Raw genomic sequence first — 24,025 nt, 5'->3', positions numbered from 1 at the left:
TCCAGAATATGTTGCTATGAATGATTTTTAGCTGAAAGTGGAATGCTAAATTATTTCAAGCCAACCCCACAACCGCCACTGCTAACCCAGGTCGGCCACTGCTAACCCAGGTCGACGACATCAAATCAAAAAGCTAGATGGTGAAAAAAAATGATCAAAAGCCCAAATTGATCTCAGATTGCCAAGTGTCTTGAATATCTAGAAACACATCTTTATCTTTTAACTCATATCCTAACATAATAGTATGAGAAATTGACTGCAAGGTACTCCCATAGTTCTGAGAACTTATATACAAAACATTATAGTCGCCTTCAATAGCATTAAAGTCAAACACATAAAATGTTGGAATATATTAAAATGAATACTAGGGCGAATCATGAAAGAAAAAGAAAATATATACTTATCTATTTACAAACTAAACGAAACAGGTCCTTGCTATATACTTGACAGAATACTAAATACAAAAGGTCTAATGATAATATAGTACAAGCAAAGTGAGAACATAATAATAAAATCATGTACAAGAATAATTTTACCAAGGGTTTGCACGTATTGGAGCTATGCAGCAAGCTTGAAACATTCCTACGCAACATACTGAACCGCTAAATGTTTAATAAAGTATGTTGGTCATTGAAATCACCTTACTGTTTTCTTTTCTTTTATTTTTTCCTTTTTAGTCAGTGTAGTGGAATTGACTATATTTTTCTTCATCTGTCTCATGTCAGTTAGGGAATAAGATCATACCTGAAACAGAGATATAATAGTTTATAATCTGTTCAACAAAAATTAAAAAACCAAAAAACAAAAAACAAAACAAATATGTCATAATTTATATGAAACAAGAATAGCGTAAGAAATCAACATGAGCATTGTCAGTTTTATATTTCTGAAGCTCCTCTTGGGCACATATTAACCTGCATAAAAAATTAAAATAAAATTTTAAAAGAAAAACAATGTTCAAAAGTTACAAGATTTTTTTATGACATTGTGATGTATAATGCTGTGTGTTTATGATTATAAAAACCTCCATTGCAAATCAGTTATTTCCTGAAGTAGTTCCTTCTCCCTATCGTGAGCCGCCTCTAGCTGCAACCAAACAACAAACATACACAAAACAAACTACCTTATGTATTTCAAATCAAAAAAACAATGAAAGAAGATAAGTTGAGAAAGAAGATATATATATATATATATTATAGTAGGATCCTTGTAGCTAAAAAGAGAATTCTTAGCATAATTTCAAATAACTAGTTTTATATAATTATTTCAAATCCATCGTGATAAAGCTAACTCAATCTTGAAATTCACAAGTAAACTATCATATCTAAATTTGAGTTATTGTCCTTCAATGATTAAGGTCAAATCTCATGATTTGAAATCCGCATCTATCCAGACGGAACCTAGGGGTTGTCAAATTTTAGCTATAGCTAAACCTCACAGCAAATTTGCACAAAATTTAGCAATGATAGAACAAGGTTAAGATAGCCATTGGAGAGCTCAAATTTGAGTTCCATGCTATTGTTTTGAGAACAAGCCTTTCGTCATACCATTGGAGAAGCTCAAACTAAAAAAAATAGTGATGTTTTGACAAATATCTGTTCATGTTATTCTCATTTCCCGGCTTAGAAAAAGGGTGGAAAATCAGTTTCCCTTTCCTTTACTTTTCCCCCACAAATCAAAGATCCAAACACAACCTAAATGTTAAATTATGGGCGTTTCCTAAAGCCAATGACCACAAGTGACCCAAAATACTCATTAGACGAAGCAACAAGTTCAACTTCAAAAATAACATGATCAACCTTGTTCATGAGAACCATATCTGTATACCAATGTTACCTGCTACACAAATCATTCCTTCATGATAAATACGAAAATGACCATGGTATTCCACATGTACTAAAATTTAAGTATATCTAAGCATGAGAGCAATTTTTCTTTACTGTTAGGCATCCAACAAAATGTACTCTTTTATTATTCAAATTAATCAGGCAAAAACATAATTCTAGTACGATTACAGTCCATTTTCTTAAATTTATCCCATCAAAACTCCACTCTCAGGATTTTAATTTATTACATTTGATTTATTTTAGGGGGGGCAGTGGTTCAAACTTGGCCACTTAGTGCAAATAGTGCAAAAGGTTAGGTTTGTTCCAATCTACCCCTCCTGATCCAATCCCCATTAAACTGGCCATACTTTTTTACATTTTATTTTTTTCTACTAAAAAAAAAAAAAAAACTTTAAGATTGCTTTAAATAACTAAATTCACTGTTTTGGAACAAAAGTATACCATATTTCATAATGCAGATTCCAAAATGTAAATCATTTCAGTATTAGTGTCTTTTGATAAAGTTGGTTTATGTATTTTAAAAACTTTCATTATTGTTTCTTTGTCAGGAAAGACATATTCAAGTGTTTGAATAATTTAAGCAAAAAATAATAATAAAGAAACATCATCCTCCTGACTCCTGAGCCTTCATTACAAATATCATTTTGATCCTTCATCTTGTTAGTTATGAAATATTAGGCATATCTTTCAAATTATCCACTCACTCACTCACACTCACATAAAGAATACCACTATAGCTAGTGATTTTCCCTTTGATTCATCTAATTGCATATAGGCTCAAACTCTGTTTTATTTTTTCGGCAAAACTTTGGGCATAAAGTTTTAGCCCTTGGATTCCAAACCCACATTTATCCTGCTTGTCAACCCAAGCTTTCACGACATTGAGCAATGTCCTATTATAGTATGGGTTTGACAGTTTACTATGACACCATTTGTGCTTCTTTTTTAATTTTAATTTATTTATCTCTTGAACCCATGTAACATTCTTGGAAGACTTGATTGCAGTGCTATATTTTAGTGGCCATTTGAATTTAGTTTTTTTAACCACTTGACGTAACCTAGTTTACAAATATATAAGAGATGTATTGAATAACAGTCTCATGCATGCAACATGTAATGATAAATGCATATAAATTAGAAAAGAAAAGAAAAATTATAGCATTGGCCACAAGTCCATGTATAATTGAGACTCTTATACAATTAATATTCTATAACATAACAGTCTCTATTAGTTAAGAGTCTTTTGAGAAACTAACTTCATTCCTTGGTGCATAATTAATAATTTTGTTAGATAATAATTAATATAGTTTTGAAATATCCTCTTATATTATTAATTATTACAATACAAATGAATAGACATCTGTATTCTATAGAAATTATTAGTAATATTAATTTGCTGGTTACAAAAGAAGGGGTTAAAAGCTTTTGTACAAATAAGTATCACTACGATTATTTATTTTTAGAAAAATATTTTACTACCCAAAAAATATGCATGGATATCCTGTTATTGTATTCAAACTAATATAATTACAAGCAAATTTTTTCTTCATTGAAAATTATAGAGAAACCTAATATTAATAGTTTTATTAAAAATAACTTTTTAGGCCCCACAATTATTAATTACTAGAGGGTGTATTGTATTTTTAAACGGATATTCAGTGTTATTCAATTAACACAAAGCACAAACTTTTTAAATTGCAAGATCAATTATATAAATGGAATTCAAGCCATCCAATGGAACCTTGTGCCATTACATACCAATGATTTCTCCACAACAGTTGTATTAAGTAGCATACTTCCTCCATCAACTACATGGTTGCCTGAACACAGCAAGTAAGACCAACATATTTGAATAAAATAAATGAAAATTAAGAAGAATTGATTTTCTCACACCTGTAGAGTCACCAGTAGAGACTTGCTTCATTAAGCTTAGAATACTCTCCTGTTGAGAACAACATGACAAATGAAAAATTTTACAAAAATAAAGGCAAAGAGATCAAACACATATAGCTAACTCATACCCTTTGAATAATATTTGTCTGCAAAACAGACAGCAATGTCGGAAAAAGGGAGCGACCAAGACTATTTGGTGGTGTAGGATCAGATGTTGGTGATGGAAGAGAAATGAAGGGATATTGGGTAATCACCTACACAACCCATAACATCCCCATAAGATTACTCTATAAAATATAACTCAATTCAATTATTGGTTCAGTATTAAGTGCATCTAGTCATTAGATTAAGTTGAACTCCAAATTTCAATCAACGCTTAATAACTAACAGTGCAAGAGTCTACTACAACCACCAGATTACTCTTAAATCACTAAACGGAGAAGAAAAAAAAATTAAAAATGAAAATGAAAATACTTATAACAAATTTTAAAGAAATAAAATAGGCCCAATATAAATAAGAGCCAAATTTTTATTGTAACATCTGAAAACAATTGAACAAAACTAATCTGGTAAAAACATTTGGGTTTGATACTGAAATACATGTGTATGAATCTAAGTAGCACAGGCACAAACACAAAGACAGACACGCGACATGACACGCGACACAACATCGACATGCCAACACATGGAACACAATAAAGTTTTGTATTTTTATAAATTATTATATGTCATATATATGAATAATTTATTCAAAAATAATATTAAAAAAAAATGTAATACAACACATTTTTTACCTTAAAAAGCTAGACATTTCATAAATTAAACATCAAGATATCATTTACATAGCAACTATATTCTAAACAATGTAAAACAATTATATAACATTATATTACACAAAATGTATTCATCTTATAAATGTTTCTAAGCATATATTTAGAATGCATAAGTTGTGTAATGAAGAATGGAGAACATTGTTATAATAAAGGGATTCATCATATAGAATGTATTTGGAGGGCTCAAGAAGTGTCACTGAAGTGTCCGCGAAGTGTCGCTGACGTATCCGATGTTATGAATTTGATTTTTTAATCAAAACACACTGAAGAAGTGTCGGACACACTTTTAGGAGTGTCCAAAGAGTGCCTCAAGTGTCGGACACGACATGTTTCCTCCGTAGAAGTGTCCATGCTTCTTAGGTATGAATAAACTTATGAAATAATATAAGATACTAACAAGCATACTATCATTAAAAGTAAAGTACTTAAATTTTAAATCCAGAAACAGGTCCTGAGGTCCCTGAAAACATGCAAGTAACCACAAAACTACCTTCATGTGGAATATCAATAGAAAGAAATTAAAAAAAGTTTGAAAATTTCACAACATCTATACACCAAAAGATCTAAGTGTACAAATTACAAAAATCAAAAGGAGGAAAAGGATTACGTTGGGTGTTTCTTAAATAAAGTCCAATTTATAAACATTGGCTGAGGTACATGCATGAAACATAAAAAAGATCATAAATTTGGTTTCTTACATGTCCCTCATTTCCCACCTTTTTGAATCCTGTCTGGATTTCTAATGTAAAAAATAATGTTCACATGCTTATGCACACCCACGGTCAGACACATGTACATGTGTCTAATGTAAAATTTAATGTATAAAGAGAAATAGAGAGAGAATAAATTGTATGTATTATTGATTGATTTATATTGATTCATGATTCCTATATATAGAAGAGGGTGAGTGTGTAGTAGGTAAGGAGTAGGTGAAGTGGAGGTGGTAGTGGTGTAGTGGGTTAGGTTTAGTGGAGTAGGTGAGGTGGTAGTGGTGTAGTGGGTTAGGTTTAGTGGAGTAGGTTTAAGTGGGTGAAGTAGGTGGAGAGTAGGTGGATTTTAACAGCCCCCCGCAAACTCAAGGGGGATAGGAACTAACCAACTTGAGTTTGGAGAGAGTAACAAAACAAAAAAATACATAAAAATAAAAGAGGATAGGTGACACTGTATGGTCGTGTCAGACCATTGGTGAAGACACTGTATGGTGGTGTCATAACGTTGTAGAGGACACTGTATGGTGGTGTCATAACGTTGTAGATGACACTGTATGGGGGTGTCATAACGTGGTAGAGGACACTGTATGGTGGTGTCAGACCGATGTAGAAGACAGTTTATGGGGTCATGTCGGACCGTTGTAGCAGACAGTTTATGGGGTCATGTCGGACCGTTGTAGCAGACAATGTGGTGACAGTTGTTGTGACAGTTTACGGAGTCTTGCTGGACCCTTGTAGAAACTAACCGGAATCAATGTCGGGACAGTTTACAGAGTCTTGTCGGACCCTTGTAGAAACTAACCGGAATCTATGTCGGGACAGTTTACAGAGTCTTGTCGGACCCTTGTAGAAACTAACCGGAATCTATGTCGGGACAGTTTACAGAGTCTTGTCGGACCCATAAAGGAGCTAACCGGAATCAATGTCGGGACAGTTTACAGAGTCTTGTCGGACCCTTAAAGGAGCTAACCGGAATCAATGTCGGGACAGTTTACAGAGTCTTGTCGGACCCATAAAGGAGCTAACCGGAATTAATGTCGGGACAGTTTACAGAGTCTTGTCGGACCCATAAAGGAGCTAACCGGAATCAATGTCGAGACAGTTTACAGAGTCTTGTCGGACCCATGAAGGAGCTAACCGGAATCAATGTCGGGACAGTTTACAGAGTCTTGTCGGACCCCTAAAAAAGTCGCACCCTCAAAAGGTGTGCCCAATCTTTTAAAAAGGCGTGCCATCAAAAGGCGTGCCCAATCCATAAAAAGACGTGCCATCAAAATGCGTGCCCAATCCATAAAAAGACGTGCCATCAAAAGTTGCGCCCTCAAAAGGCGCGCCCACTTCATCAAAAGTCGTGCCCGACAGAAAGTGTCGAGCCATCAAAAGGTGAGCCGGAGACGCGGCGAGGCACGTGAGCGACAGAGTGGCGTGTCGGCCGCGTCATCAGTGTCGATATAAACCAATGCGGAGGCTGTGCTTGAGGCAGAAGCGAAGAAAAAAAAAACCTGGGAAAAAACTTCTGAAAAACTCTTCATTTTCTGAGAGAGATATTCGTTTTTCTGAGAGATTGCCTCTAAGAGCTGCAAATCTTGAAACACTCCCCTTCCGAACATTATCAGTCTGAAATTGCTATTTCGCTGAAACACTCAGCAACCCAAAAAACATGGCCTCTTCTTCCCGTTCAGCTACCCAGAATATGGCCTCTTCATCCCGTGGTCTACTCACTCTCTTTCCCGACCTCAACGAGTCAACAAGAGAGATAACTGGTGCGGAGGCCCGTGAACCTCAACCAAACACCTCTGGTTTTGCTCCGTTGAACTTTCCGATGCGGTCGGTGGAGCAAAGAATGGCAGTGCAGTCGGATGTGGAGGCCAATCAGTATACATTGAAGTCATGTGTGGAAACCATGACTGCGGTTACAAATTTGTCGAACCGGCTGCAGAGTAGGACAAATGAGGTGCAGCAGTTAAACGCCCAACTGGCTCTGCTCCAACGCATGTATAAGGATGCGCGAGCAGAGTTAAGTGTGCTAAAGGCGGAAAATAAGGAGCTGAAGCGGAAGGCCACCGTGATGTTCCGATTTGGAGGTCCACCGTATGCTGTAGTGGAGGAGCAGGGAGGAGGCAACTTGCTTGGTGGTCTAGGAAGCACGGAGGCAACACCGGCAAGGACCACCCAGGACGGAGGCAAGAAGAAAAGACCGGCGGCTGAGTAGAGAAGAAAAATCCCACTGTGGGTGTGGTAGTTTTGTTTTTGTTTGTGTGGGTTTTTTTTTTTTTTTTTTTTTTTTTTTGATGTAAAAGTGTGATCGGGGTTGATCCCCTAATATGAATAAAATGACAAGGTTGTGGAATGTTGTTGGTGTTATTTTGTGGTGTTGTTTTGTTTAATAAGAAAAATAAAATAAAAGAAAATAATGGATAAAGAAAATAGAGAAAAATATTTGTGGATGGGTGATAAGAAAAACAGCAGATTTTTTTTTTTTTTTGGTGGAATATAAAATAAATAATAATAAGAGAATGGAAAACGGGTGATGCTTACTAACAAGGGATAGGGAAAATATATTATAATAAAATATATATATATATATATTAAAATAAAAGAAAAGGGTGAAAGAACGTGGATGAAATAAATTAAGAGAAAGGAGAGATATGATTAAAGTGGGTTTGAAAGTGGGAAAAGATGAGAGAGAGGGATGTCCAAGAAGCTTGTGCTTTTGATAGTTACACATTACCCAAGCTGTATGTGAAGATGCATGTTACTGTCTTACACTTCTGCAGGCTTGGTATTCTTTGTGGGGCACTTGCAACACGTGACATTGAAAATTGTATTCGAAAATGATGACATCTCCAACATGAAACATCTTGGAAGCAGCCCAGGCCTTGTAATCAATATTCCCAATGATGGTTCAACCAGCGGAGTCCCCAACCTTGTACACTGCTGCCATTGAAACCTTCAAGCCAGCAAACATGGCTACCAACAACAGAGCCACAGCTCTACACCCCACACCCAAATCCATGGCTAAGAGAGAGAGAGCAAATCGGGAAAAAAACAGCAGTGACGAGCAAAAAAGCAGCGCCAGAAACGCCAACGACGACGACGAGTAAGAGTACAACCACGGATATGTGAGAGGCGAGGTGAACGGCGATAGAGGCTAGACGATGATGCGGGTGCCGCCGCCGACATAGCGGAGGAGGGGTGTAAGAAAATGTTGAAGAAGTCAAGGTATGTGTAGAAAATAAGCGGAATAGGTTGAGGTCCGGCGGGCGGCCAAGGCGAGGTTGCCGCCCGCCAGTGAAGCGAGAAATACTAAGTTCTTAACCTTGCTCTGATACCATGTAAAATTTAATGTATAAAGAGAAATAGAGAGAGAATAAATTGTATGTATTATTGATTGATTTATATTGATTCATGATTCCTATATATAGAAGAGGGTGAGTGTGTAGTAGGTAAGGAGTAGGTGAAGTGGAGGTGGTAGTGGTGTAGTGGGTTAGGTTTAGTGGAGTAGGTGAGGTGGTAGTGGTGTAGTGGGTTAGGTTTAGTGGAGTAGGTTTAAGTGGGTGAAGTAGGTGGAGAGTAGGTGGATTTTAACATCTAATATGATTTAGATGCAAATAGGAATAGTAACAACAAAGTGAGCAAATAGGGACAAAAGCAGGTCATATACAGTTAATTTAACCTTGTTTTATTTTTTTAAATTCGTTGGAAGAATTTTGAGAGACTCTTTGTAATCTAGAGAGTTTAAATAGCTAGGCTAGAGTGTGGACTAGTGAGATAAAATTATGAAGGTGGGATGATAAACAAGATCAATGAGAAGTAGAAAGATTGAAACAATCATTTTCAGTAAATGGCTTGATCATGGGAAAGACAATAAATGCAATTTGTTGAATGCATTTGGTTAGAGCAAGAGAAAGAGATTATATTTAGGTGTTTTCTAGTAGGACACATGCAAGCATAAGATTAATTTTAGTTTAAATTACAATGACAGCACTTTCATAATTGGAAAATATCACTTGGCTCCCATCATTTTGATTTTCGAGCAATAGGATCCCCTTTTTGTCAATTATAGCCATTTGTCATGAATAGTTGATGTAATATTTTCACAAATACCCATTGTGCCTTTATTAAAACTTGTTAAAGTCAACTTCCCATCAAGATTTTCTAGCCCAATCAACTCAGCCAACCTTAATGTGTATGAATTAAGCAACTCGGTCACTCCCATGCAAAACAGAACCACTAAGGTGGCACTACCACTTAGCAAACAAGATCCTACCCTTGACGGAAACCCTGCCACAGGATTGCCACCAAACCCATCATGATGTAGGATAAGATTTTAAGATTTTTTATATTTGTAGTTTAAAAATTTTTGATTTATTATATAGAATTAGGTTTCTTAATTTCGATCTATTTTGTTTTCCTGATTTGTAGGTTAATTGTTTTCCAAGAATTAGACTAGTTGGATTATTTCCTAGTTTTAGATTTCTTGGTGTCCGAGAATATTTGGTCTCCAAGGTTTAGATTGTTATAAAAAGTTATGTAGGGAGCGTGCAAGACCATGTCTAAAGGCTTACTTAGCAAGAGTCTCCAAGGTTTAGATTATTATAAATAGTTTTGTAGGCCCGTGTCTACGTGGGTCTCTGTGAACGCTACTTGAGATGCCACCTCGTTTATGAAGCACTACTTTGGTTTTTTGGAGCCTTATATATACGCAAAATCCCCCTTTTTGAATTAGAGAGATTGTATACGTCTGTATAGGAAAGAAGGCCAGGATAGATTCAGTGAAGCGTTAAGGCTTACATAGCAAGAGTCTCCAAGGTTTAGATTAGTATAAATAGCTGTGTAGGTCCATGTCTAATAATCTAAACCTTGGAGATGCCTTGTAATAGCAATATTGTTTCCTTACATAGCTATTTATGATAATCTAAACCTTGGAGACCAAGTATTCTTAAACACCAAGAAATCTAAAATTAAGAAACAATTCAACTATTCTAATTGGTGGGAAACAAGTAACACCAAGAAACCTAAAATTAGAACACAATCCAACTAGTCTCATTAAAACCAAACCAAACCAAAACCAAGTCTTAAGTCCCATCAAATGGGATCGGCTACATGAATCCTTCTTCTCCACGCGGCTCTATCAAAGGCCTTTTCGTTAGTCAAATTAAGTGTATTTATATTTCTATTTACAACGCTAGCCAACGTTAATCTAGACCTACCGGGTCCCCTAAACCTTCCATCTACCGTCACTGCATCGCATTTTTTCACTACTGCCTCTATTGGTCTCCGTTGAATATGACCAAACTATGTGGCCATATGAACAAACTTCTACCCAACATGATGCCACTGTCACTGATGTCCTCCAACCACTATACCCCATACCCGCTCCACACACCATGCCTACCATGCATGCCAAACCAAACCACCAGGGCCAACATATTAATCTTCTCTCTTCACACTCTGTTTGTTCCCATGAAAACATAATTTTAATTTGGCCATTGCTAAAGAGCTCAACTGTGATTTGTAAAGGACATATCTATATGTTGATTTGCAAAGGTGATGATGGTACATCATGGTGGTGTTACTGGTGTGGTGGGATTATGATAAAGGGGGAAGAAAGAAAGACCAAATGAAATTAATTTGATTGGTTGTATTAGAATTAGAGTTCTAATATTAAAACTGTGTTATCTTATTAAATAGTTTTTGAAGAGTAAAAAATAAGAGGTCATAAATTTTAGCTGAAGGTTAAGTGTGTACCCAATCTTTTCCCTTCCAAACATACATTAATGTGTACCAATTGGGCATTGCTTTTTTAGAGGAGAGCCAATTGATATTTTCAAATACAATGTACCTTACCTTTAATTTTAATTTTTACTTTACATGATTTTGTTAACTTGAAAAGCACCAATGAAGAGTATCTATGAAATTTACACTTAAATTTAGCTAATACTTTACATGATTGAGTTGACTTGAAAAGTACAAACCTGCATGCTGTGACTCTTTTGCATCAAAGGAGATGGGGCTACCTATAAAGAAATTACCAAATGTTATCTTCTAAACAGGAGTATCTCAGGATCATCAGGTACAGCACTGCAGAAAGTAAAATGTGACCTTATCTAAGTCAACACTCTCAGATGTTACTTTGAAGCGCCCCCTTTGTTGAACAACTGAACCTTTCGCTTTCTCATCAAGGTCTTCACTGTTTGCTGGGAAAAAGAAAAAACAAATAGAGAGAAAAAGAAGAAGAAAGAATTTTAATTATACGTAAAGGCAGAGAATGTCTGTGACACCAAAATAGAGCTAAGGTGACATACAACAACCCAACGAAGTTAATCTAAGTTTCTATATAAATATAAGTTCCCTAGAAACTCAGAATTTGAAACTAGCAATGTTTACTTGCCTGAGGTTCTAGAAGCTCTAGAGAGGATTTCGGGATGTGCATCATCTACAGCCTGTGGAACAGGAGTTCCATTGCTACTTGAGATGTTTTGGAGCTGATTTTGCAATTTATCACTGAAAATTTGACATAATTCACTAGAAATTGCAATAGATTGAAATGCAATGACATAATTCACATGGTAAGAAGTGAAATTTCTTAATTGCAGTTTAAAACAAATACCAATAATTAAAGAAGGTGGTTTCCGCTAGTTGAATAAATGGATAGCATTTCAGTAGAATCGTGACATAGGAATTTAAATACAATACCAGAGATCTAAATAATTATGTATATATAGAAAATAGAAGGTTGAAAACTGGTTTAATTCGAGTACTAATAGATTCAAAACTCAATGTTGATATTCCCGATAATGATGTGTTGATTCTAGGCAACTCACACATGGTAAGCAGAAATGGGATGAGATGAAACCTATGGTACTATGGTCTTCACACATGCTATAGAGTCTTCTCTAACCAACTACTACTAGGTCACTGGCCTACAGGCTACATTAGATATGTACTCATTTTTTAGTACATGATATCCCAAAAATCTGGCCTCCAACATTACTTGGCAGAACTAACTGCCAAATCAACACCTAAATATCATTTTCCTTGCTCTGGAATAGTCAGATGTAAATATTAGTAGTTGAAGACAATGTGCAAACAAACTCCCAGAAAAACTGCAACCAATTAGTCTTGGCATGACATCCAAAAGAACTGGACAAACTAGAAGACATTTTGAACAACATTTGCATGCACGCCACCAGGATAGTTTCCTATTGGACAGATTAGGTTTAGGGAAAATCAATCCAAAACCAAAGGACAAAAGGTCTACCTATATTTGAACCGAAGGAGGTAAAGTACTTCAGCCCCAAACCACAGTGAACTTAGCCCCCACAATCAACAAAATGGTTCCACGAACCACATTAGAATCGTTTCAGTGAAATTGCATATCAATGGAAACCTTGGCACCCATGTCATGTCATGTATAATTTGCATTTCAGTATAGAGGCCTGAGAATGGGAATCTAAGTGCATCAGATTATCTTTCAGGAATAAAAAGGGAACACGAGCGTTGTGATTTCAAATCAGAAACCATGGCAAGTATATGTGGAGTATACAAGACTGGGACTGCACACATGCAAGCAAAAGAAAAAACCAATGCTTAAAGCTTCAAAGCTTAAACACTACTTCCCCTCGTTGTTGTCAAATCGCAAATCGAATCGTGAATCGTTTTAGTAAAATAGTATAGCATGAATTGTATCGAATTGTGAATCATAAAATTCACTTTATTTAGCATAAGATTTGATTTTATGTGTGTATATACATATAAAAATACATATAGTGTTTGAAATGATAAAAATATAAATATAACTAAATTATGTATATACACATATAGAACCATGTATACAAATATAACTAATTCATCTCTTTTTTTATTTTGCGAAAACGACATCATTATAATTAAATCACAATGAATCGTAGTAAAGCGCAATGCATCATAGTGAATCGCAATTAAATCGTAAGATGGGCTCGGTTTAAGATTTAACTGCATGAATCGAATCGTTTTCTTTTAAATTAGTATTGAATCGTACGAATCGAGTCGTGAATCATAAAATTCTAACAACCATGCTTCTACTCAAATCTTTCAAAAATCAACGAAGACAGTAAGAGAGGAAACCCTTCATACAAAAGCCAAAAGAAAATAGTCATAAGGTTCTGCTTAGGGGTGTTTGGAAATGGAATATACTTTTAAAATTCATCCCACATAAACATAGACTTAAATTAAAATATAGAAAGAGGAGAGAGAGAAAGGTGGAAATAAAGAGAGGTACGGTGAAGTTGAATATTTTTTCCAAATAGGTTGAAGAAAATGGAGGTCTGTTGGTTGTCATCTCGCCCTTGTAAACCAAACTCCATCTACAACTTACAAGCAAGGCAAGTAGAGTTTTATATGTCCTGAGACAAGTATTTGTTACCCTCCAAATACACCAAAGGCAAACAAGAAAAGTTGGTCATGCATTTTTATCTCTCCCATTTAAGCAACCCCTCTTGAGAACGACCGAACACCATAAGCACTGAGCAGACATGCAGTGAGCCCTACAAGAGACAGAAGCAAACACCACAAATAGCTTGCTACAAGACTACGCGACAGAAGATGGTTTAATGCTTCATCGTCTTTCTTACACATGGAAGACCAGGGGGGAAGAAATTTAGCCCTCCTACCAAATTATCCACATCACTACTGATTCCATGCAGCATCCAGGAAGAGTAAGCAAAGCATGGAAGGCACTTTAAACCACATATACCTTTCCAATGAAATGTGGTAGCCCCTATCCACACAACTATGCAACCAAAGATGGTTTAATGTTCCCTCTGCTCTCTTACACATGCAAGACCAGTTAGCCCTCTTGTCAAATTATCCATCATCACCATCTGCTCCCATGCAGCATCCATGAAAAATAAGCAAAGCATGGAAGGGGCTTTAAACCCCAAACAACTTTCCAAATAAAAGAGGATGCACCTGTCCACACAACTAGTATGATCTCTAAACCAAAACAGAAGTTCCTTAGTACCACCCACCTCATGCGATCCTCCCTGCCAACCAAATTGGTTATCTGATACAACAAATCAAAGAGAGTATCTAAAGACTCCAACACACAATCTTGCACACCTCTAATGAACAGAAATTCCAGGTCACCCCTCCATCATACATATTAACATCAACAGACCATCAGTATCAAGGAAAGGTAGAATGCTAGACTAAATAGGTCCTGGGAAATAGGTTGAGAGAAACATTCCCACACCAAGCATAACGCCAGAATTGTACCCTCTAACTGTTTTCGGACTGAAACTCAATATGCTTCAATTACACTTCACAGCCCTGTCTCATTCTTTTCTACATTTCACACATGAAGGATTCCAACCATATCTATGATCAACTCCCCCTTGTAGTCCAATATTTCTCAACCAGCACCCCCTTTCATATGCTTCCTTCATAAGCCACTTTAAGATTTGATATCTTTTTTTTTTTTTTTTTGTCCTTCCAATTTGCTACTTTTCACTAACAATAGTTGTCCATATCATCTGATCAAAGTAAACCTAACACCATTTTGGATGTACTTAGACCCTAGGAGAGTTTCTGGATTTCAACAAATCCAAGGTTGCTAAATTTCAAAAGAAAATAAAGCCTATCCATTGGCCTTCGTAGAACAAAGTAAGTCCACTTGGTTATCTTAGTGTTTCAACCACTATGCCTTGGTAGGAATTCGATGTTATATGTTCTAATGCAAAACGTGTTGAAATTTCTTTCCTTGTCCTTTTTATGTCATGGTTTGCATGTTTGAAATTTATATTTCATTGTTACCCATTTTTAAGAAAGGATTCTAGCTTGCAATGCCAATGGGAAATAAACTGAGCCATTCCACTATCATGGTGGTAGAAAGCTCCATCATACCATGCTCAACATTAAGTTTGAAGGTAGAAACTTATGCACTAAATCATCAGAAGCACATCGCAGAACTTACAGGTATGCAAAAAGGTAAGATCTTCATAAAAATATAAATTCCCAAAGAAATTTAAGAGTGCATGTAATGTACGGTGCTCCCAAACAATATGATAAAAAAGACAGCACCCACTACCCAAAAACAGAACACGTCCAAAAGCTTATCTATGCTAAATATTGTACCTCTCTCCTTTACTAGGAAGAAAACAAGCATCTGGAAAAATGAAACTGCCAGATGCACCTCCCCTCTGATGAGCTTGCATGGCCATGCCATCAAAGATTCTTCCACTGACGTCCAAACCAGGTCTCCCAGCCGAATTATTTTCAATAGTATCGCCAAAACAGGGAGAAGAAGTTTGTGAAACTTGGTTTTCAAGGGTTGAACTAGCAGTGCTTGCATCATTGTCAGATTTCTCATACTTAGTTCTGGAAATAAAAACAAATTTGTAAATTTAGTTTCGACAGAGTGCCAAACAAGCACAGTAAATGAACAACATTGAAATTGGTCTTAGCAAATGCACCACTCTTCAAATCATAGAACTCATAATAAGCAAACTATGTGTATGAAGTACGGGTACTCAAAAAATATTGCCGTACAAGTACCGAGTACTTACCGGGTGCAAATACGCGTACCGGTACGGCTGCATGCATACCGAGTACGCCAAAAATGCACCGGGTATGTTTTATACGATCCATACAGTGATGGGTACGCCATGGGTACGATTTTGGATACTCCGGAGTAAAAAATGAGATTTTCTACAAATTAAAGGGTACCGGAGCAATTTTTTGTGTCTATTTTAAAAACTTATAAAAATTGGGGGTTCTTTTGTAACAAATAAAACATGAAACCAAATATAATTAGGGTTTTATATCATTCGATCATCTCTTTCCAGTATCTCCTTCAAGAAATTCTCCAAGACTGAGTCCAGAAATAGGGTTCGATTGAAGAACCAATTAGAATTAGGGTTCTATGTCTATTCGATTATCTCCTTCTAGAAATACTCCCAAGAGAGTCTGAAGAACACTTCGAAGGTGCGATTGAAAGGTTCAATCGAAGGTGCTCCTGATTGCTTCTCTCCTTCGAAGGTGCGATTGAAGAGGTAAGTTCATCTTCGATTCTTCCCCGTCTTCTTCTTTGATTCTTCTTACTCTTTCTTTCATTTTTTTGTCCAGATTTTTGTGCTGTTTCTTCGCAGCAAACGATCGATTCTTCTTCCTCTTTTTTCATCTTTTTATTTTCCAAATTTTTGTACTGTTTATTGGCAGCAAACAAAGAACAAAGATATCTTTTTTTTGCCTTTGTTTTTCTTCAATTCTTCTTCTTCTTTCTTTCATTTTTTTCCAGATTTTTTTCTTCTTTCTTTGCAGCAAACAAATGATCTCAGATCTGTTTTTTCTTTTTTTTTAGATTGAAGTTAAATTATTTACCTTTTTTTTTTTCTTTCATTTGTCTTTCTTTGCAGCAAACAAATGAACAAAGAAGACAAATGAACAGAGATATCTGGGGTTCTCTGTAATCATCTTAAAATATATATATATATAGAGGAGGCAATGTAAAATGACCCATGTTATTTAACTTTGGGGGGGTTTTTTTTTTTTTTTTATACTGTTGTAGACTGTAGTAGACACAATAATGACATCAAAACAGCTCGTATGATTTACTTCTTTTTTCTTTTTTCTTTTTTCTTTTTTTTTTGTAATTTCTCTTTTTAATTATGTTATTCAACTTTAATTTGTTTAACTATAAATTAAAAAAAAAATGCTGTACCCCACCGTATTTTATTTTATTTTTTAAAAAAATTATTATATCGACGTACGGTGTCGTATCCGTATTTGTCAGGTGTAAATAGAACATATAACAGCAGACAAATATGAGAGGAAAAGGTGTGAAAAATTTACACAAGAAAACATACAAGTTACTAGTCACGGTTGAGTCGGCTAATAGAGGAGGTGGTTGATTCTGCGTCGAATCATTATCTTCCTGTGAAGTATTATGACATTAAGAACTGCAAAAAGATCTACATCTCACTAAAGACAATCATACAAAAAATGATAACATACCACATCGGAAACTTGTGGAGAGTGGCTCACAAAAGACAGCTGATACTGAAGTTTCTTTTCAACGTCAAGGCCAGAAGAAGTAATTGATCTTCTTCCTTGATCTTGTTCAAATGGAGTGTCCTCATCCTGGATCTAGCCGAATGAAAACATATACATATATTGATTAATAAACCTAATTTACAACAATTTAATGAGTTCAGAAAGGAAAACCTGATCAGAACAAATAGCTAGTTATCCTACCAAGGAAGCCTGAGCCTTCACGTCTTCAAGGTTGAAGTTCCAACCACTAATCCCTCGTTTATATTCATTCTACACAATTCACAAAAATGCAAATTAAAACAAGCTAGTGATTGCATAGAAAGATTCTATTTTTACAAAAAAATTTACTTAAAAATAGTATTGAAAGGAATTGACGACCACAGCAGGTAGAAACAATATGACAGAAGAAAATTTTTGTCAAATCAGTATGCTAATTATCATTCAGACAGAAGAAAAATAGGCTGCATTAGGTATAGATAAAATAAAATAATGTACAATATTTAGGAGAGCACTATTATGAAAGAAGTTACAACATGCAGAAGCAGTGATGACATAACAGGATGGGAGAGTAAGCAAGTTATCATCGAGGAAGAAGAAAAAGGACCACAACAGGAAACAAAGACACAAATGTGATGACGATACTCATGAGAGCAGAGTCATACAAAGTTGTACACATTTGAAACAAACAGCCAAAATTACTGTCGCAATTCTACTATTGTGTTAACAATACACTCATGGTTGTGGGTCAATCCATAACCATAAATTTCAGAATTAGGGCTGCAACCTCATTTATTTTTTATTTGTTCTTTATACCCAATCAAGTAGGGTCTGTTCGTGTAGTATCTGTATTTTAATGTGTCGTAAGCTTGCCTGGGCCAGCATGCTCACACTATAAGGATATAATCCAACAAGAGGACATCTTTTGACAAGGTGTCCTTAACAAGAAAATCAACAGTGTCAACAAGGGCATGAGCCAATTCAACGATGTAACAATACCCAAAAACTGTGAAAGATGTTTAAGGAACCCCTTGACTGCATAATCATTAATTGCCCGTGCTATTTGGTAAATGTAAAATGATCATGACTGACAGTTCACATTCACAAATTGGACTAGAAGAATATTAGAGTGCACATGCACAATTTAAATCTGGGAGGAAATTGGGAAAGAAGCAATCAAAAAATCTAGTGACCAAAATTTTTATACCAAACTACCAATCCAAATAAGAGATAATAAGATTCATACTATAATATGTTGCTACCAAATAGAACAAACTATCAACATATACTCATCTTTGCAATGGATCCAAAAATTTAAACCTGTGACATTTCCTCCATTTGCCCATCTGGTATTTTCTTTTGTGCAAGCATATCTTCTTCTTTTCTCTGTAGATAATAATTGCACACTCATTAAAGAAGAACCCAGATTGGAATATCACATTTTCACATCAGTATGCCAATTCATCTCCTCAAAAAATAAATCAAGTAATGTATTAACCTTCAAGGCCTTAAGACGATCACCAAGAGCAGGTAGCCCCTCCAAAAGTGTTCGCAATATGTAATCATTTGATCTAGCTTGCTTGAAAAATGAATGCTTTAACAACTTCTTTGCAGAAGGCCGTTTTGAAGGATCTTTTACCAAGCAACTAGCAGTCATCTGCTTAAAGGACTAAGGACGAAGAAAATGCACAAAGAGAAAGGGGAAGAAAAAAATCAAATGCCACAATCACAACCAAGCTTAAAATAAAAGCAGCTTTTATAGGCACATACCTTGGAAAACTTCTTGTCTCTCTCATAATCAAGGCCAGGTGGAGCATTTTGCAAGGTCATAAGCAATACCTGACAATTGTGAATTAGCATTGAAATATAAGATGCTACTTCCATCACAGATGCAGATAAAAGCATGTGACTTCACATAATGTATGCACCTTCATTGGAGGATACTTTGAAAAAGGAGCATGGCCATGGGCAAGCTCTAAAGCAGTAATGCCAAAAGACCAGATATCAGCCCTGTAGGAATATTATCGAAATAAGAACACTTCACAATATGTAATTAAAAAAAAAAAAAAAAAACAAGAAGGAACACTTGCAAGAAACATATAAACAGACTTGAAGTCATAACCATGTAATTGCTCCATAACCTCGGGTGCCATCCTGCAAAACAAATAATCATCCACTAATCAAAGAATATACTACATACAGAAACAAGAAAGAAGTACACTATATTGAGATGTAAATAATGTAATATTGGATCCATCTGGTTTGCCTATAAAGGCTGTGCTATTACTGAAGATTTTTAAGAAAATAATTATTCGTGACACACTGGTACAAAAGGCATACCAGCACGGTGTCCCCACAAATGTATTCCTTGTCCGTTGCCTATCCCCTGAATTAAACAAGCAAGCAGATACACCAAAATCTCCGAGCTTAATTGCGCCACGTGCATCAATGAGAATATTTCCAGCCTGTTAGAAGTGAAAGATATTTAACAGGTGGATACAAAATACAACATGTTCTTTATGTGATAACAACGAGCTTTAACCATACGACCCTAAGAAGAAGAAAAATCTGTAATTTCAATAAACATATATCTTGTCATATCCATGCATGCTTTTGAAATTTTAGTCTCTTCTTAACTAGTCTGTCAAACTGATCCAAAATATCTCACAATCAGTTCTTTTCACTTCACATTGATCTCCTCCCCTATCTCAAAGATTTTTTTTTCCCTGCTTCCTTCTATTATTATTATTATTTTTTTTTTTTTTTTTTTTTTTGGGGGGGGGGGGGGGGGTGGGGGGGGGGGGTGTGTGTGTTGTGTGTGTGCGCGCGCGTAAGAAGTTCAAAGGTGTAACCTATGCTTATCCTGCTAAGCATCTAACTCAGGCTTCACAGACTTCATGTAGAATTATAAGTAGATCAGTGTTGCCTTTCTAATCAGGGCTAATAAGGTATCAGGGACTTTGCAGAAACCACTTGGAAATTATGTTGTTTGCCTTTTCTAGGCCAGTTTGGATTAGCTTATCTATAGCTAAAGCTGTTAGTTTATCATAGGACCTCAAGTAAGAGAGAGCATGATTAATCTAAATCAATTTAGTAATTTTGAAATCCTCTGAGTTGGTCTAAAACTTGGTGTAAATTAAAATAAAAAAAAAAAAAAAGAGAATCTAAGCATGAAAGGTACTGAGGGTTGATACTTTGCCAATTATAGGAAGCCAATTCTAATTAGCTTTTCTTCTTTCCATGCTCTAAAAAGGGACAAGGTACCCACCAAAAATGACTAGAGTAGATCTGAAAGCTCAGTGGGGAATTTTCATTTGGTTTTCTGTTTAGTTTTTATGTGTAAAACAAGCTCAGTGAAAAACACGGGAATGCCTCCTCCAAGAATCCAACAGTTAAACTTACAGAAACATATTAGCACAATATCCAGCAACAATATTTGCATTTGTGTTGCTTTAACGTAACTTACGTAAGTATGTAATCCTCTGTTAACTTTTACTAGAGACAGTTAAGAATCTAGTTATGCATTACACTAATTGTAAGATGAGGGTGAAACTATGTGAAACAAGAGTGAATTTCTTAGGAAACTAAACATTAAACAAAACTAGACCAGTCATTTATGGAGACTTTATGACACTGACCATAGCTTTTGAGAGTTGAAATTCAAAAAGAGTGAATTTCTTTTGAAACTAAACATTAAACAAAAGTCACCCATGGAGACTTTGCAACACTGGCCATAGTTTTTAAGAGTTCAAATTCAAAAAGAGTGAATTTCTTATAAAACTATACATTAATCAAAAGTTACCTGTAGAGACTTTGCAACACCGACCATAGCTTTCAAGAGTTGAAATTCAGTACTTTCAAATGCTACAATCCAATTCTTTGGATCATGTTAAAAAAGTTCAGGAGTTCCCAAATTTTTTTTTTTTTTAAGACAGAAAAATTAAGACATGCATGTATTGAATATTTGTTCAACTATGCATGCCATTCACACACAATAAGGCGATTGAACATAATAAATTGAGAAGAGCAAATAGCCTGGGAACCAACAACAGTACAATTGAATCAAAATTAAAATCGAACTACTCACCTTGACATCCCGATGAATATGTCCATGATGATGAAGATACTCCAAGCCCTTCAATACCTCACGCAATACTGTTGCAATAACAACCTCCTCAAACCCATCTGGATATGCAGCCTTCAATATGTGGAGACAAGAACCCCCAGCCATGAACGGCATAATGACCCACAGATTATGATCACTAACAAACGAGCAGTGTGATTTAAGAACATTTGGGTGGTCAACCAGGACCATGGTCTGTGCTTCACGAGATATGTTATTCTACAAAGAAATGGCAACTTTAGTTGAAAACATGCCATGGAACAAATTAACAATAGGCAAAGCTCACTACTAAAACAACTAATATTAAGGGCACAAGCAGATAAGGAACCTAAAAGTCATATAAGAGGAAATTAAAATCATGATCACAAGAGTTGGGATTTTTAATTTCCAAGCTTGGTTTTTAGGTAAAAAGTCAGTACAAGTTGTCACATCACTCTCTCTACTTTCTGCACATATTTTTGTAAAAAATCAAAAAGTCAACTAAAATAGCCAATTTGCAAACGAGGCAGTTATTGGGCCTAACCACAAAAAGGTGACCTCTGAGGCTAGACCCTAAGGAGCCGAGGCGCAGAGGTCACACTTAGTGGTACTACATAGTAGACTCACTCAATCATGTAGCTCAATCATGTAGCAAGAAGTCGTGGACTCATACATAAGCGAGATTCGAACCCACACTCTTGATACTGGGTACAGTTCGCCTAGACTTGGAAGTTTCGTCCTATCAACCATAAGTAATGTCGCCCAAGTAGCTGGCCAGCCCTAGGGAGAGTGGAACCTGGGACCTCAAGGATTGCGGGGCATTATTCAGTTGTGAACATAATCTGTCTCTAATATTCAACGTAAGATTGAGTCCAAGAACAGAGAAAAGTACAAGTTGATTGGAAAGTGTGAGAAAAGATAAACAAAATTGAAATTTTTAACCTTTAGATTTTCATTTTTGGGTTGTTGCTTAGTTGAACTGAGATTTTCAATTTCCAAAATTATTGATAATCCAGTGAGCAGTAGCTTATCACTAAGAACTAAAGTTATATAAAATACTTCTAATTCAAGTTTCCAGGTAAAAGCAGAGGACAAAGTACATGTACACATATACATACATATATGATATAGGCACATACATTTGATGATGTATGTACAAATGCCATACCAGATCACAATTATCGCGTTCAAAATCGAGAATTTTGATGGCGACAATCTCGTTGAGAGGAGTACAAATGGCACGATGAACCGAAGCACTCACACCTTGCCCTACCTCCTCATACAGCGTATAATGCTCGGGTCCAATCGGATACTTCCTCTTTTCCATTATTATATATCACTCCAAGCTTCTTCTTCTTCGCCTCCTCCTTCGTATATTATTCAAACCGCCTTCGCTATTGTACGTCGAACAACATGAGAATGCAGCTCGCAAGCGATCTGCAGATCCGAATCATGAACAATTTTCTCTGCAACAAACACACACACATACAATACATCGATCAAATTTTAAAAAAAATTGCGATTCAATTGAAGGCAAAAGGGACTAACAGAAATTGAATATGGATCCATGGGTAGAGTATGTGGAAGCAGTATTTGGGAAAGAAGCAATCACATTGAGAGATTCTATAAATAATTAGAGTATAAAGATAGATATGTATGTGTATGTGTATGTGTATGTGTATGTGAGAGAAAAGGTGTTAAGAGAGATGGAGAGGTGTGAAAAGAAAGGAAAGGTGAGGAGGGCCTTGATGATGATGATGATGATGATGAGATTGTTCTCTCTCTGCTTTCCCGTGAGGGAGGAGAGAGAACGGGCCTATCGGATCGGCGCTGAATAGGAGACGTTAGAATGCAGGAATCCCGCCACCCGTGTGAAAATTTTCATTTCAGTTACTGCCTGCCTGCCAGTCTGCTTCCCTATGCAAATATAATAAGAAAAATGATATTAAAAAAATATAAAAAATAAAAAAAAAATTCGAATTTGATGAAAATGCAAAAATACCCATGTGATTTCAATATTTACAAAATAACCTATTTTTCCCAAACGGTTAAAAATCAGTTTTTTAATTTTTTTGCTTTTTAGATCATATTATTTATTTATATTTTTTTTCAAAAAAAAATTTAAAAAAAAATAAAAAAAAGTTGAAAATCTTTAAACTTTTCAAAATAGACCAAATATCAATAAGTTAAAGTTTTTTTTTTTTAATTGGTATTTGATGAAGCTAAAAATTAAAAATTGAAGACTAAAAATTAAATATTGAAAACTGAATTTTAATTTTTTAAGCTGAAAGATATTTGATAAAAATTTAAGTGGTGAATTAAAAATGAGTTGTTTGATATGTATAAAATCAAATTTGAAATTTATTATTTTCAAATTATATATTTTAATTTTTGTATTATGACGGTGATGATGGTAGTGGTAGTGGTAGGTTGTGATGATGGTAGTAATAGTGGTGGCGGTGGCATGGTGTTAGTAGTAAGAATAATGGTAGTAATAGTAAAATGACAATGGTATATATGACAACAATGATAATGGTGATGAAGGTGGTGGTGACAGCAGCAGTAGCATAATGATGGTAGTGGTAGCGTTGTGGCGGTGGTAAGTAGTAG

General features: G+C 35.6%; 1 protein-coding gene and 1 long non-coding RNA gene across 6 annotated transcripts; one reads left to right on the top strand and one right to left on the bottom strand.

The window, feature by feature from the left end:
* Nucleotides 1–377: 377 nt before the first annotated feature.
* LOC114273421 (serine/threonine-protein kinase BLUS1) lies at nucleotides 378–23,323 on the bottom strand. 5 transcript variants are annotated; one of them, XM_028215204.2, is made up of 22 exons: nucleotides 22,964–23,318; nucleotides 22,584–22,881; nucleotides 21,401–21,655; nucleotides 19,654–19,778; nucleotides 19,423–19,467; nucleotides 19,242–19,323; nucleotides 19,084–19,152; nucleotides 18,812–18,982; nucleotides 18,634–18,699; nucleotides 17,518–17,586; nucleotides 17,278–17,409; nucleotides 17,130–17,197; nucleotides 15,400–15,642; nucleotides 11,678–11,790; nucleotides 11,389–11,483; nucleotides 11,262–11,303; nucleotides 3,869–3,994; nucleotides 3,741–3,789; nucleotides 3,606–3,667; nucleotides 1,025–1,086; nucleotides 863–914; nucleotides 378–744 (listed from the first exon to the last, which is right to left on the bottom strand). In XM_028215204.2, the coding sequence occupies exons 2-22, from the start codon at nucleotides 22,740–22,742 to the stop codon at nucleotides 739–741; spliced, it is 2,091 nt and encodes a 696-aa protein (XP_028071005.2). In that variant the 5' UTR covers nucleotides 22,743–22,881; nucleotides 22,964–23,318; the 3' UTR covers nucleotides 378–738. The 5 variants fall into 5 exon arrangements, with proteins under 5 accessions (XP_028071005.2, XP_082766581.1, XP_082766582.1 ...); XM_082910455.1 differs by having other exon boundaries at nucleotides 22,584–23,323; XM_082910456.1 differs by lacking the exon at nucleotides 3,869–3,994.
* LOC114273422 (uncharacterized) lies at nucleotides 16,059–16,877 on the top strand. Its single transcript, XR_003633096.2, has 2 exons — nucleotides 16,059–16,316; nucleotides 16,680–16,877. It is a non-coding gene; the product is annotated as an uncharacterized LOC114273422 (long non-coding RNA).
* Nucleotides 23,324–24,025: the final 702 nt, after the last annotated feature.

The sequence above is a fragment of the Camellia sinensis genome, chromosome 15 (assembly GCF_055761805.1).
Source record: "Camellia sinensis isolate YWXY chromosome 15, ASM5576180v1, whole genome shotgun sequence".
In the NCBI taxonomy this organism is placed as follows: Eukaryota; Viridiplantae; Streptophyta; class Magnoliopsida; order Ericales; family Theaceae; genus Camellia; species Camellia sinensis.
The sequence above is the reverse complement of the archived record's forward strand: the minus strand, read 5'-3'. Positions and strand labels throughout refer to the sequence as shown.

Coding starts and splice junctions, on each gene's coding strand:
- LOC114273421 (XM_028215203.2), bottom strand. CDS start 22,742: ATGGAAAAGAGGAAGTATCCGATTGGACCCGAGCATTATACGCTGTAT. Junction 19,468..19,653: donor TTTGTGGGGACACCGTGCTG/GTATGCCTTTTG, acceptor TTTGTTTTGCAG/GATGGCACCCGAGGTTATGG. Junction 11,484..11,677: donor TAGAGCTTCTAGAACCTCAG/GCAAGTAAACAT, acceptor TCTTTTTCCCAG/CAAACAGTGAAGACCTTGAT.